At 49.9% G+C, this 14,608-nt stretch overlaps 3 protein-coding genes across 3 annotated transcripts in view; 2 read left to right on the top strand and 1 right to left on the bottom strand.

The window, feature by feature from the left end:
* Positions 1–4,697, top strand: part of LIX1L (limb and CNS expressed 1 like) — an 8,694-nt gene extending 3,997 nt beyond the window's left edge. Inside the window, exons 5-6 of the mRNA XM_042439418.1 lie at positions 980–1,057; positions 1,689–4,697. Of these exons, the coding sequence (XP_042295352.1) occupies positions 980–1,057; positions 1,689–1,931 (321 nt within the window). The 3' untranslated portion in view covers positions 1,932–4,697. The remainder of the gene's footprint in view (positions 1–979; positions 1,058–1,688) is intronic.
* A 721-nt stretch (positions 4,698–5,418) lies between these two features.
* On the top strand, positions 5,419–8,862 carry RBM8A (RNA binding motif protein 8A). Its single transcript, XM_042439422.1, has 6 exons — positions 5,419–5,609; positions 6,882–6,941; positions 7,324–7,401; positions 7,501–7,637; positions 8,008–8,144; positions 8,494–8,862. Exons 1-6 carry the CDS (start codon positions 5,543–5,545, stop codon positions 8,537–8,539), a joined length of 525 nt encoding a protein of 174 aa, XP_042295356.1. The 5' UTR covers positions 5,419–5,542; the 3' UTR covers positions 8,540–8,862.
* Positions 8,863–9,589: 727 nt separating this feature from the next.
* LOC121915305 (gonadotropin-releasing hormone II receptor-like) lies at positions 9,590–12,462 on the bottom strand. The gene is made up of 3 exons (XM_042439416.1): positions 11,685–12,462; positions 10,543–10,747; positions 9,590–10,185 (listed from the first exon to the last, which is right to left on the bottom strand). The coding sequence occupies exons 1-3, from the start codon at positions 12,318–12,320 to the stop codon at positions 9,701–9,703; spliced, it is 1,326 nt and encodes a 441-aa protein (XP_042295350.1). The 5' UTR covers positions 12,321–12,462; the 3' UTR covers positions 9,590–9,700.
* Positions 12,463–14,608: the final 2,146 nt, after the last annotated feature.

The following is a 14,608-nucleotide window of genomic DNA, read 5'->3' as shown; positions in this document are numbered from 1 at the left end:
GCTCAGCACTGGAGACTAAAGGAGGCCTTTGGCCAAGGGAGAAGCGGACCCCACTCTTCCGCCGGAGGGGCTGGAGCAGAGCCAGGCTGTTCCTTGAAGGCAGGCGCCTCCTCGGCCGGACGCTTTGTTTGGGGAACTGCTGCGACGTCTCCGTCTCCGTCGGTTTGCCCCATAAATAGTAACAGTCCGGGAGCTTGGTTTACATTAGTGGGCTGTTTATGCAGAGCGGCTCCGCCATTTGTTTCTTTGCCATAAGCGTGGGGCTTCCTGCCTTAGAGGGGTTTATGGGCGCTTGCTTCTTCGGGTGTTTTTAAAGGGCTCACATGAGACGCCTCTTGGTTTTCTGCAAATCCATCTGCAGATGCCAGAGCGTTTCCCGAGGCAGCTTTTCCTATCCATCCCGGCCACAGACCGATGTTGTCTTGAGCCCTTAGAATAACACTGCACTTTTTGTAAGCCCCCCGAGACAGACAAAAGGTCTTAGGAAAAGCTGGGTGTTCAATCAGTCGCCTTATGATCCTTCTGCCATATGATGTTGCAGCTGGAGAGTGGCTTTTAATACCAGGAATAGGGAAAACATGGGATGGATTGTGTTGGATCCCAGCAGGCAGACTTAGCCACTGTATACTAACCAGACATCCATCTTGTTTGGAGTTAGTGGACTTATCCAGACCACTGTGGAGCCCCTGCACTGATCCAGCATTACCTGGCCTGAATCCAATGAAGTAGAGCCCAGGGTCTTTTGCATTCTGGGGGCGCTTCAGGATTTGTCAGTCGACCTCGAAGGACACAGAGGAAAAGACGGAGGAGTGCAGGATGCCATAGAGCTGAGCAGAAGTGGGATTTTTTGTCCTTAGAATATGTAGCTATGCTTCCCCTAAGAGCGTTATGCTTGTCGCTGGCCATCTGCTTCATTTCCGTCCCTTTGTTTCGTTGGTGTTAAAGCGGTGCTCCCAGCTGCTCTCTTTCCCTTTGGCAGGAGCTGATGACAGTCTTCCAGCTGCTGCATTGGAATGGCAGCCTGAAAGCCATGCGAGAGAGGCAGTGCTCGCGACAGGTAAGCGCTTCCGGCGGCGGAAGGGGCCCTGAATCCTCAGAGGACAAGCCAAGCCTCTTTTGGGGGGTGCCTTTTCCCAATGCAATGTGGGAGGGAGAGTCAGGCGAGACAACACACAAGGATGCCCATGTGTCTGTTAATGGATGGTTTTAGTCAAATAAAGGATGTTTGGCTCTCTAGATGTTGGATCACAGTTCCCATCATGCCTTGCCAGCACCATCAAAAGTAAGAAGTGATGGGAGTTGCAATCTCAACATCTGGGGAGGCAGATAGTCCCTCATACCTGGATAAAACCGAGATTAAGGGTTCTGCCTGTAAGTGTGTGTACTCCACGCAGGTTTTTGGAGTGCCATTGGCTTCTGGTTGGATCCAGGCCAGGTGTATATTAGCAAGAGGAGCTTTCCTCTCCTGAGCTTTGTTGCTCCAGCCTCCTCATTGCTGCAACCAAGCTGTGTCTGCGCCAGTCCCGCTTTGAGGCTTCTTTAGCTTTAAGGCAAGGGCCACCATCCCAGGGCCAGAGGTTTCCCTGGGGCCGACCACAGCCTTCTCCATCTCATAGCTTTGGGAGGTGCAGAATGCATCTCCCTTTGCAATCTGACCCGGAGCCCTTTCTCTCCCTCTTCTCGGCCAGGAGGTGCTGGCCCACTACTCCCACCGGGCTCTGGACGACGACATCCGGAACCAGATGGCCATGGACTGGGTCAGCCGGGAGCAGAACCTCCCCGGGGCCCTCTCCCGGGAGCTGGCCTCAACGGAGCAGGAGCTGGAGGAGGCCCGGCTGGCTGGGAAGGAGCTGCGGTTCCACAAGGAGAAGAAGGACATCCTGATGCTGGCGGCTGGACAGCTGGGGAACATGCATTCGTCCAACTGCTAGGAACCTTGTGCTCTTCTCTTTCTTTCCCCCAATCCCTCCCTTCCAGGACTAATCCGCTCGAAAGGTCTGGCTTAGAGCTGCGGTAGAATCTGAGGGGACTAAATACTAGATTTCCTCACTGGTTATGCTACCAGTTTGGGAGCATAACGCTTGGGATTTTGCAGGTTGCGAAGTCTAATCAGGTTGCAAAGTGTTGGGTTTGGCAAAGGGGAGACCCTTCGTTGCCTTTCCCTTTTCTCAGCCACTCTTCTTCAATCAAGGGCCATTTGCACATTTTGGAAACTCGCTTGTTTAAATTTCTGGAGAGAGGTTTGATTCTCAGATGTCTCCGGATCCATTTCCCCCCCTCTTTTGCTAGAGAATTTCTTATACAGCACAACTTTAATGTCGTGTTTTGAGTGTTGAATAGACTTGACACTCAGTTAGGCTTCAGTCCTATCCAGGTACTGTACAGTATTAAGTGGAAATGTAGCGTTGCCAGAAAAATACTCTTGTTTTTAACTAGGGATATAATGCATAACTATATGGAAGGTAAAGGTATATCTCTGAAGTTACGTAGCTTGATATGCTCCATGTTCCCTCACAAGCCTGAGAAGCACAGCCTTTAAGGCACCCCTTGCTATTATTCTCCAGGGTTTGAGATGCTGCAATGTTGGCGTCACTTGGATGCCTCAAACCTTGTGGCAAAAATCCCCCGGTCTTTGGCTGGAGGTTTCCTAAAGTTACAAAGAGAGGGGCATGTACATACATTCTTTGTTTGCTTGCTGTTGTCTTTTTATTCGTAGTGCTGTAACAACCGAAGTAGTTCCTTTACTGATGGCTTGCAATCAGAAGGGGTTTCTGCACAAACATCACCGGAGTTCTCCTTGCTCTAGAGAGGTTTGAGTCCAATGCCCTTCTCAGTTTGGTCTCTCCATACTCGCCTCTTGCGGAGGAAGGATAATTCTACTATTTCTAAAGGGCTACACAAATATTCCCTCCCGCAACACATTTACACAACCGAGCGCTCACTTTTCCCATGCCAGCTCCGTCTTTTTCGTGAAGCCAGACTCCTTTAACTTTGTGGCAGGCAAATGCCTTACTCGGAGTCAAGGAGAGACGCCAACAAAAGATTAACCTCAGCGACTTTGCTTTTAGAATTGTGTTTGCCTTTATACTGAAGTTAATCTTGTACTGTGTTTCTGCTTATATGGTTGGCCTTAAAGCTGTGGGCGCCATCACATGCCGCCGTCGCAGCGCTTCGTTTCTGATTGTGTCGCAAGAAACCGCAGTGGCAAAGTCATCTCCATGTTCAGCTGTTGGTTCCCCAAACGCATACAGAGGCTTCACAACTGGGCAGCAGCTGCAGGTTGGCTTGAGCGTTCCCAAAACATTTCTAGACCGCAAACATTATATAGGCACTTTGTTTAAAGAGCGAGAGAGACAGAGAGAGACTAAAACTAGGAGCAGGACTCTTAAGTAGCAATACTGACTGTGTATATATAGAAAGTCAGAGCAAGGCGCATGGAAGGCAGGGCTGATCTTCAGGTCAAGTGCGCTTGGGAGGAAAGGACATGGTTGTGCCCAGAGGGGGAAATAAAGTGGGCACTTGGAGACTCTGTCTCCTCTGTGCCTAAAGACCTGCCTTCCATACACTCCCTTAAGACCTTGGGCAATTGGGAATAAGCAAAACAGGGTGTTTTAAAGGTGACTAGCTGGAGAAGGAATATAGAACACTAAATATAAAACACAAAGGGACAGCTTACAGGAGAAACCTAAGCTCCCCAAGGAGCTGGGTTCTGCTTAGTTTTACCTAGATGGGAGCTAGACCAAGCCTTAATATCCCTTCCTGGGACCCATTTTGAGGGTGCTTAAGATGGACCTGGTCACCTCTTGAGAAGCTTCATCATCTGACGAAGTGTGTCCCCCATTTTTCATACAGGATTCTTTGCAACAGGATAGGAAGTTTGGGGCAAAGGGGAGACTGTGGCCCATACATAGCAGTCCTCCTTCTTTTAATGCCACAGAAGAGAATTTTGTATATCAGTAGTTATCAGCATCACTAGCCCTTCTTGTCTTTGCGGTTCTCTTTTGGGGAAGCACATGGTCGAAGCCAGGTACAAAAACAGGTCGTTTTGGGCAGCTTTGCAGACTTTTTATCCTCCTCGAGGACAGCTTTGGAGTCAGGCTTTTGGGGTCTTGTTCCCCGAGAACAAAGTCTCTCCAAAACAGAAAGGGAGAATGGACATGGCTCCATGTTCAGAGAATGCTGTGGCTCGTTCAGGCTCAAGGAAGAGGGCATTCCTTTGGTCTCTGCTCCTGGCCATTCCTGTACCAGAAACAAACCAGTCTTGTACTTTTATATATATGTATATGTATATCTATTTTTATATACAGCCTTGTTTACACTATAGTATTAACGTTTAAACACATTTATAAAGTCGTCCTTTGGAGGTTTGTAGATGGATGTTTTGCTTTCACTTTGAACTTTGTGAAATTAAGACCAAAGGAGTGAAGCTCCTGAATTTCTCTGGCGGAGAGACCTGACTTTTGGGGTTTTTCTTCTGGGCAGGCCCCAGCCGTCACTCCTTCCTTCCTTCCTTCCTTGGCTCACTGTTTGTACTCTTTCTGGGTTTTTGGTGCTGGTTTTTCTAGTTCAGAGCCCGCCTTTCAAAATGGTTTCCGCCGCGCTGCCCGCTTTCCTCCGCCGGCGTTCGCCGCACAAGTTCCGTACTGTTTTTATAACGTATAGTTTTTATACAATAAACAGCCTTTTCTTTTCCCTTTTGGGAGCCTGTTTGCCTTATTTCTTTCCCTGCGCCATTTTTAATCCCAAGCCATGAAGTCCCTGGGACTTCTTTGGTCAAAAGACAAAGTCACCCTCCAGATATTGGACTGCAGCTCCCATTATCCCTCACCATTGCCGACTGGGAATGGTGGGAGTTAAAGTCCAGCAAGACAGTCACAAATCTCTCTCTGAATACCTCACATAAATGAGAGCATTCCCTCAGTATGGCACTATGGCAATTAAAGCAGTCTCAAACTGTGTTAATTCTGAGGTGTAGATGCAGCCTCTTTGGGCTGAAGCAGTAGGTTTGGGATTGGGGTGGGCTCGCCAAGAGGGCTATATATTCCCTTTTACAAAAGCGGGGGGGGGGAGAGAAGAACGTTACACTCTTAGAGACGTTACTTTCTGGACAAAAAAATACCTCAGAAAACATAGGAAAATGAAATAAGACCTTCCCAAGATGGCCGCCTTTAAAGACCCTCTTCAAGCAGACCCTCTCAAGATGGCTTCCAGCTCCCTTCATTCCAGAAGCCCTCACCGAAAGGAAATGAGACCTACCCAAGATGGCCGCGTTTAAAGTCCTTTCTCCAGCAGACCTTACTAAGATGGCTTCCCGCTCCCTTCGTTCCAGAAGCCCCTGCGCATGCGTGGCGCCGTGACCGCCTCAAAATGTTTCCTCTGCCTCCGCTGCTTCCCTTATCCCTCTCCTTCCCAGGAGCCTTTGCGCCTGAGGAGCGCGCAGGCGCAGTGCAGTTCCCCGTGGCGCTCGCTTGTCCTTTGTAGGCCGCAAAGCGCCCTTTTTCCCCGGTTGAGACGCAGGCATTGAGCCGTTTTGGGGGCGAGGATGGCGGATGTTTTGGACCTCCACGAGGCGGGCGGCGAGGACTTCGCCATGGACGAGGACGGCGACGGTAAGGATAAGGATAATGATAATAATGCCCAGGGAGCCTTGGAGTAACGCTTGCAATTACAATTGTAGTTACACTATAGCAACAGTGACCTTTGACCCTTAACTGAGACCCCTTCCCTTTCTCCTGGCTGCTTGATGCTGGGAAAGGGGTCCCCAGGCTGGCAGCAGTTCCTTTCAAAGTCGCTTTTCCAACCTTTGGGAGCCAAAATCTCCCATCAGGCTTCACAACAACAACAACAACAACAACAACCCTGCCAGGTAGGCCAGTGTCCACCAATATTCTCTTATGGTTCCTATCCACGCGACTATATAGACAGAGAGAGAGTGTACATATATATATATATATATATATATATATATATTGTGTGTACATATATATATATAGTATGTAACTATACTATATATACATACTATATATAGTATATATATATATAGTGTGTGTATATATATATATATATATATATGGTACATATATGTATATATTTAGAGAGAGACTATGTGTGTGTATATATATACATTTGTGTGTGTGTGTGTATATATATATATATAGGGTATATATATGTATAGAGAGAGAGACTATATGTGTATATATTATATATATATATACTATAGAGAGAATATATATGTGTGTGTGTATATATATATATCATATAGAGAGAGAAAGAGAGAGAGTATGTGTGTGTGTGTATCTGTCTATCTACCTGCCAACCTGTTCCTGAGGCCTTTGGATGCCAAGGGCCCTTCCTTCCTTCCTTGCCTTCCGAATGGCAGAGAGCCTGCCCTGAGTTCTTCCAATGCTGTGGCTCCTTCTGTGGGAAAGGCTTGAAAGCCTGCAGCAGCAGCAGCTGCTCTTCACTGCCTTTGGTTCTGGATCCAGGAGAGCAAGGAAGAAGAGCGCAAGGAGGAGGGGAAACCCAAAGTAAAACCACCCCCCTTTTGAAGACCTAAGAGGACGCCTCTCTAGGCATTTCTGGGTCCAACTCTGTGGTCAGTGCCCACCATAGAGTGCCTCTGGAGGCCTTTTCTCTAGGCATCTCTAGCTCCTCCGGCGCCACTCTATGGTCAGTTCCCAGCAAAACCTCTCCCTCAGAGATGCCCAGAGAGGACATATTTACTGAAACCACGAATAACCAAAGCCACAAAAGTCAAAGAGACACAAATGTCGGCCACAATTGATAGTGGGCTCTTCTAAATCGTGGACCCCCCGGGCGGCCATTTTGTGTGCGTCACGTTTGACGGTCAGTTGATTGGATCCTCTTTCTTCTCTCCACAGAAAGCATCCACAAACTGAAGGAGAAGGCAAAGAAGAGGAAAGGCAGAGGCTTTGGCTCAGGTGAGGCAGCACTAAGAATCATAGTCATCATTATCACAACATTAAAGCAGATGAAAGATAAAATAAAAAAGGTATCTCTCATTAAAGATGAAGAGAAAACAAATGAAGATCAAAGGCGCCTCGTTCCGTATGTACGCAAATGTATTCCAGACGTTCTGGTCCTGAGCATTTGGGGCCATAAAGGGGGAACTCAACCCGTCTTAATATGTCTGTGACTGTTTCTAAGGAAGGGGCTTTTAATAGTCTTTATTGCCTTTTTAATGGAAGGAGGGGCTTTAATTAAACAATATTAGTCTTAAGTCCTCTAGATTGGGGTCGGAAGGGATGGCCCTTCTTGGCTCATTTCCTGCTCATTCACAAAGCGTTTTCCTGTGTTGTTCAGAGGAAGGCTCCAGGGCCCGGGTTCGAGAGGACTATGACAGCGTGGAGCAAGACGGAGATGAGCCGGGGCCTCAGAGATGTGAGTCTGTGGGCCAAGAGTAGGCTCCGCGTGGGGCGGCCCTCCTTCTTCCCCGTTGCCCAAGTAAGTCCATCTGACGCCTCTTTCCGTCTCTCTCAGCGGTGGAAGGCTGGATCCTCTTTGTCACGGGGGTCCACGAGGAAGCCACCGAGGAGGACATCCACGACAAGTTTGCGGAGTTCGGGGAGATCAAGAACCTCCACTTGAATCTCGACCGGCGGACGGGGTACCTGAAAGTAAGAGGACGGGAAGATTGGGGTGGAGATAGCGGGATCCGTGGGTTGGGGTGACCCTGTCGCCTCGGGGTTTGTGCATACATGCAAAGACAGATGTAACCAGACACTCTCCTGCTTATGAGTTTTGAATTGGTTACATGGATTTTATTGCATCATGCAATAAATAGGGTGGGATGTGAAATGAATTGTGTTTAATGAAGCAAGGGAGTCAGGAGGGATTTCTGGAGAGGAGCATGGAGGGGTCGGCCTACCATCGCCTTATTGCTTGGCCATATGTCATGCTGCTAAGAGGAAGGCATGCTGGGAAGCATTAGCAGTCTGGATGCGGGAAGCAGCTCCTCTGATGGATCCCTTTCCTGGTGCTTCACAGGGTTACACACTTGTGGAATACGAAACCTACAAAGAGGCCCAGGCGGCCATGGAGGGTCTGAATGGGCAGGACCTCATGGGGCAACCCATCAGCGTGGATTGGTGCTTCGTCAGGGGACCCCCCAAAGGAAAGAGAAGGTGAGCTTCCCCCCCTTTGGAGGTCTTTAAACAGGGGCTGGATGGCCATCTGTTGGGAGTGCTTTGGTTGTGAGTTCCTGCATGGCAGAAGAATGGGGTTGGACTGGATGGTCCTTGGGGGTCTCTTCTACCTTTACGATTCTAAATACACTTTGGATGGACTTCTTTCAAGTTGTGGGTTCCTTCATGGCAGAATGGGGTTGGACTAATGGCCTTTGGGTCCCCTTTGAACTCTGTGGGTCTAAGGGCAGAAGACTGTTCCCTGGTTCCCCAGAGTTTCCCACCCAGCTCTGACTGGGAGAAACGCAGCTGACCGCCTGGCCTTCCCTCTCTCTCTCTTTCTTGCCAGGGGCGGCCGCAGAAGGAGCCGCAGTCCTGACCGAAGGAGGCGCTGAACCGGGAGGAGAACCGACCTCTCGTCCCTGTGTAAACCATCGATGAACTTGGCACCAGGCGATTCACAGAGGAGGACCTCCACGGCCCATGCTCCCTTTCATTTTGGTTATTGTCCCGTTGGGGTTTTATTCTTGTTTGCATCAGTCTCTGTGCTGACGCTTCTAGTTGAAACGTTCAGCCGTCGGTGTCTTTTGACAGCCAGCCAGCCCTCCTCTCCCTCTCCCTCTTTCGCATAGAGATCGTTGTGGTTTTCTTTTTGGCTTAGAAGGGCCTCTCTGGAAGTTACATTCGGAATAAAAATGCTATGGTTTGCTTTTTTAAAGAACTGGCTCATTGTTTGCTTTTGAGATGTTGAAAGGGCAGAGCTGGATTAAATGCAACCTCTGGTGTGATAGAGATCGCCAAGTGCCACTCGCTTGGACCTTCATTGTGGGTCGGTTCTCAGAAGCAGCCACAAAGATCTCTGAACAAACTAGCCTTATGAAGGACCCTGAAGGTATTTTCCCCATAGAAGAATATATATGTGTGTGTGTGTGTGTGTGTGTATATATATATACATATGTGTGTATGTGTTTTGTATATATAGAATCATGAGAGTTGGAAGAGACCACAAGGGCCATCCAGTCCAACCCCCTGCCATGCAGGAACTCTCACGTATGTGTGTGTGTTTGTGTGTTTGTACATATATGTATGTGATACACACACACACATATATATGGGAACCTACTGGGGTGGCTTCACCTGCAGATTGCTGGCTTCCAAGGTGGGAATGGGGTCAGGAGATAGTATATAGCTATGTAGACCTAACTAAGCAGCCTATAGAGGATATTGCTGATGGGCTTTTTGGAACCAGAAGTGGATTCCCACCAATCCACCTGATTTTAAGAGTCCATAGTCTTGCTCCATTTGGGGATTGATCCCAGCGGAGTAGTATAGCCGTCATACTTGAGTAAGCCTACTTCATAGTTGTAACCATGAATTAAAACAAAGCATGAGAGCAGACCTTTTGTACTGAGAAAATACTCTGTATTGTTGGTCAGTGGCTCAGGTCTTACAAGTATTGCTATAGAAATTCTCCCCCAAGGACTTCATGCTTCGAATGCAGGAAAGGAAAAGAGTGTCCAACAAAGGAGAAGGGATCATCCTCCGTTTTCCGCCTTTCAGATCAAGCTCTCCTCCACCGTCCGCTTCCCGTAAAACTCCACCTTTTCGTCTCCCGTTCTCTTGGATCTGGGTTTTTGCTCCCGGTTCTTCCTTGGCGGTTTGGAGGGCACAGGGCTGGAAACCCGGAAGGAGGCGTTGAAGGCGGGGGACCCAGCAGCCTCCTTCCTCCCCCGGGCACAGCAACATCCCCGCCTCTGGCCGCCTGTCTGGACATGCATGGCGAAGAACCCGTAGACCAAGGGGTCAAGGCACGCGTTGAAGAGACCGAAGAGGAAGAGGATGTGGCTGAGGGACGGCGGGACCTGCCCCCGGGTCAGCATCTCTGGGGAGAACCAGTACCACAGGCCCAGGAGATAGTAGGGCGTCCAGCAGATGACGAAGGTCAGCACGATCACAGCGGACATTTTGAGGGTCCGCATCCGCACGCGGGGGATGTTGTTGTGGGAACGGCGGAGGTGGACCTCCCGGGATTTGGGGGACGCTGCGGAAAGGAGGGGAAAAATATCAACGTGAGACAATGGAAAGAAGTTGGCAGCATGAGGCTTAAGTATACTTTCTCAGGTGCATTTGGAGATGCACCGAAGCATTGGACTATGACTCCAATCCTTGCTTGACCATGGACTCCAGAGTCATAGTCCAACACTCAAACCAAATCACCACACTTGCAATACTCCAAAACCCACAACAAAGAGTGATACCTCTATGCAGATAATGCACCTTGGAAGCTCCGACGGCTTCTTCAACGGGCAAAAGGTCTTAATGTGGGCATACCTGCATGTTGGCTTCTCCTTTCCCACCCGCCAGCCCTTCGAGGGAGGCCCCAGGGTTTGTTGCTCACCGCACGCCTTCTTCATCTTCCTGGAGATCTCAATGAAGATGCGGGAGTAGCAGAGCACCATGATGAGGAGCGGCACCAAGAAGAGGCAGGAGAAGGTGAACATGTTGTAGATGGTCTCCTGCCAGTGCGCTTGGAAACTTCCCACCGTGGCGCATTGGACAAAGTGCACGGGGCCAGAGCGGCTGACCCTCCGGAAGAGGAACATCTGGGGAGGAGAAGCCACCGAAGTCAGATCCGAAAACAGGAAAGGTCTCAACCGAGAATTCGAGGGATGGAGGTGACGTTTAAAACCCCAAAAGGTTTGGGACTTTGAGACTTGGAGGGGTGCCTCTCCCTATACACAGCTGCCCAAGTTTTACAGAGTTGGAAACGCCTTGAAGGCACACAAGGACAGGAGCGCCAGATGCACACTGCTGCCGTATGTGCATTGGGACTGATGCGATGCACATCATGTTGTGTATCGGTCCCATTGTGCATTGGTCCTGCTGCTCAGTGGTCACTTTCTCGGGGTTGGAAGGGTCCCCCAGAAGCCATCAAACCCAACCCCCTGATCGCTGGCTAAAGCATCCCCAGCTGTTTTGTGTGTCCAGCAAAGTGACTGTCAAGCAGCAGGACTGATGCACATTGTGTGCTGGACACACAAACAGCTGGAAAGCTCCTTTAGCTCAGTGGTTCCAAAATTTAATCCTACAGATGTTTTGGACATCAACTCCCAGAAGCCAACAGCCAGGAATTCTGGGAGCTGAAGTCCAAAACACCCGGAGGACCAAAGTTAGGGAACCGCTGCTTTAGATGGAGAACTTGAACTGAATTTGATGGCCCCTTCCAACCCTGAGAAATGGCGCACCAGGCAGCAGTGTGCACCAGGGACTCGTTGTCGTTGTTGTGTGTCTTCAAGTTGTATCTGACTGATGGCAACCCTATCACAGGGTTTTCCATTTGATTATTGACTGGATGGTTTAGAGAATTAATACCTCTCGCCTTCTATTTTTAATTAATCAATATATCACCATAACTTGGAAACGACTTGAATGCGCACAATTAAAACAAAAATAGAGAAATAGCCCCAAATGTCTCTCATTGCTGACCATCCCATCCACTGTTGAACCAGCATCGGCCATTATGACCCATTGTCCACTGACCTGAGGCAGCGCCAGGACCAAGCTCAAGGCCCAGGCGGCGGACAACATGGCCTTGTTCTTCCTCTTGGCCTTGCCAACGCTCAGGGGGTGCAAAATGGCCGCCCGGCGGTCCAGGCTGATGACCACTGTGACGAAGGACGAGGCGTACATGGCCACCAGTTTGAGGAACATGAGGAGGCGGCATGCCACGTCCCCCGCGTACCACTGGACGGTGACATTCCACGCCGCGTCCAGCGGCATCACCACAAAGGTGACGAGGAGGTCGGCCGCCGCCAGGTTCATGAGGAGGATGCGGAGGTGAGGCCTGCGCTGGTACTTTTGGGCGACCGTCCGGAGGACCGCCAGGTTGAAGCAGGCCGAGGAGAAGAAGAGGAGCACCGTGAAGGCCACGCGGACCTTGGCCGCCGCAGAGAAGGTGGGCAGATGGAAGGCCTCCTCTCCGTTGAGGCTGATGTTGACGGTTCCTCCAGCGCCAACAAAGACGTCCTCCAAGCCGCTGGGTTTCTCATGGCTCTGGTTGGCATCGATGGGCACCCCGGACCCAACCATGGTGTCGACCTTCATGGGGAAGGTGGCGTTCATGGAGCCAACGTCAAGCCTTCCCGAGACGGAGGTGGACTCCTTCGCCAAGCGCATACAAAGACCCCGGGGGGACGAGGGGTTCCCAATCCTTTGGGGTCTTCCTCAACAGCCCCCCGAGGACCCCGGCTCTTCCAAGACCCCGATAGGGATGGGGCATGGTTCCCTGGTTGGCGGGTGTGGCCCTGAAAGTGGAGTCTCCTCCAAAGTCTCAAACTGGGCAGACCTTGGGCCGAATTGGTCAGGCCAGGAGCAAAGGTCTGGGATGGAGGGCACCAAGGAAGTTCTCTTGATGGAAGAGGAACTGGGAATCCTCGAATCAGCTGCCGATTCCTGGATAGAAACACACCTTGGAAGAGTCACCTCCGGCGCAAGGGATGAGACTGTGAGGTAAAATTAGTTGTTGTTTTTGTTGTTGTTGTCAGGAAGGTGGGATGACATTGGCAGCCAAGATTGTGTCCTCCTGGAATTGAGCGTGCCGCTTGGGATGGAGGGAGGGAGGGAGGGATGGATAAATAGATTGATGGATAGATGGATGGATGGACAGACGGACAGACGGATGGATGGACAGATGGATGGATGGACGGACGGACGGACGGACAGATAGATAGTGCCAATGTCACTGCAACAGGTCACAGCTTTGCCTTCTCTTCATCCTCTCTTGGCAAAGGCTCCTGGATCGCAGCATCCAAATACCTGAAAAGGGGGACACAATCCATATTACGATTTGCTCCCATTCTCTTCTCCTTTCTTCATTTTATCAGGGCTCCTGACATGCAAAACCACCTCTTTTTGGGTATTTGGAGAGATATCAACAGAGAGGTCCTGCCAACTTGTTAACGTGGCATAAAACGGCACCGGCAATATCTCAGCCGGACCACAGGAGAGCACTTTTGCACCACTGGTCATATCATGCGCTGGTGTTTCGCTCCAGAACTGGGCGTGGTCCCAAATTCAGAGGGTTTTCCTTTGGTACGGAAAATAAAACGTTACTTTCCTAAGCAAGGGATCCTCGGAGGTGGTTTGCCAGTTCCTTCCTCTGAAATAGAGCCCCACATAAAGCTTGGCTTCTGGACCTTTGACGGGACCTTTGACCATCCAAGGCATTGATATCCCTCTTGGTGCCCAGAGCTGGACACAAGTGCGGTCTGACTAAAGTACTACTATACCCCTCAGTCTGGAAACTACACATCCCATAGTGTATAATGACAAACATCACACAATGAAGTTGCCTATGATGATGCTGACTATAAGGATCTTCCATTTAATGATGTCAAATATAATGATGTGGCACTTAAATAAGCTGCATATAATGGTGTTGCATTTAATGATGTTGCCTATAAGGTTCTTGCACTTAATCGTGTCAGATATCATGGAGCAATACTGAAAGATGTTGCATTTAATGATTTGTGACATTGTGATGCTGCACTTAATGCTGTTGAATGTAATGATGTGGCACTTAATGATGCTGCATGTAATGATTTTGCATTTAATGATGTGGCATACAGGGATGTTGCATTTTTTTTAAACCATGTGCAAGGAGCCGCAAATCACCCCGAAATAGTCGGAGGCGGCTTCCTACCTTGTAGAAAGGCCCAGAATAGCAACGCAGAACAACTTAGCACAGGGGCTTGTGAGATAAAAACCTCCCATGCCTGTTTTCACCTTCACTTCCCGACAAGGTCCCATGTGCGCCCCTATTTCGCCCCCGCCGACGGTGCCCTCGATGTGGGTCCCCCGCTCCGTGCCAACCCAATCCTCACCTTTCTTTGACTTTGCTCCTTCTGCAGCTGCATCAGAGAAACCTTCCTATTAGGGAGAAGAAGGGGCACATGTGGGCGCATGGGCTTGGTCTCCTTCCAGCTTGCAGGTGCTCAGCGCATTCCCGGCACCAGATCCCTTGCTTCGCTTGTTGTGTCGGTCTGCCTTTAATGCTGGGATGGGACCTGCCCACACTGTGGAAACCCAGCATTGCAGAGCATAGTAGAGGTCACTGCGGAAACAGTGCGCTACCTTCCCTGGCCTCCTTTTTATTGCACACATGCACACACACCGTGCCTCCCCTCTCCATCTTTTCATCTCCCTATAAAAGGCCCCTCTTCCTTTTCCTTTCTCTCTTTCTTTCTCTCCGGCAAGAAGCGACACAGAAATGCGCTGCACATAGATGCACAACCAAAGCTCCCCTGAGCATCATCCGTTTCCCAACAAGGTCCCTTTGGGAGAGTGGCCAGACATGCTCCGCCCAGACTTTAAAAAGCGGAGGAAGAAATGAGTTGCTTCTTTGCAAAATGAAAAAGAACAGGAGTTAAAGGGATGCATGGATCTCTGTCCTCTCTCTCTCTCTC

This window comes from Sceloporus undulatus, chromosome 9 (assembly GCF_019175285.1).
Source record: "Sceloporus undulatus isolate JIND9_A2432 ecotype Alabama chromosome 9, SceUnd_v1.1, whole genome shotgun sequence".
Lineage (NCBI taxonomy): Eukaryota > Metazoa > Chordata > Lepidosauria > Squamata > Phrynosomatidae > Sceloporus > Sceloporus undulatus.
This window is presented reverse-complemented; position numbering and strand designations above follow the sequence as displayed.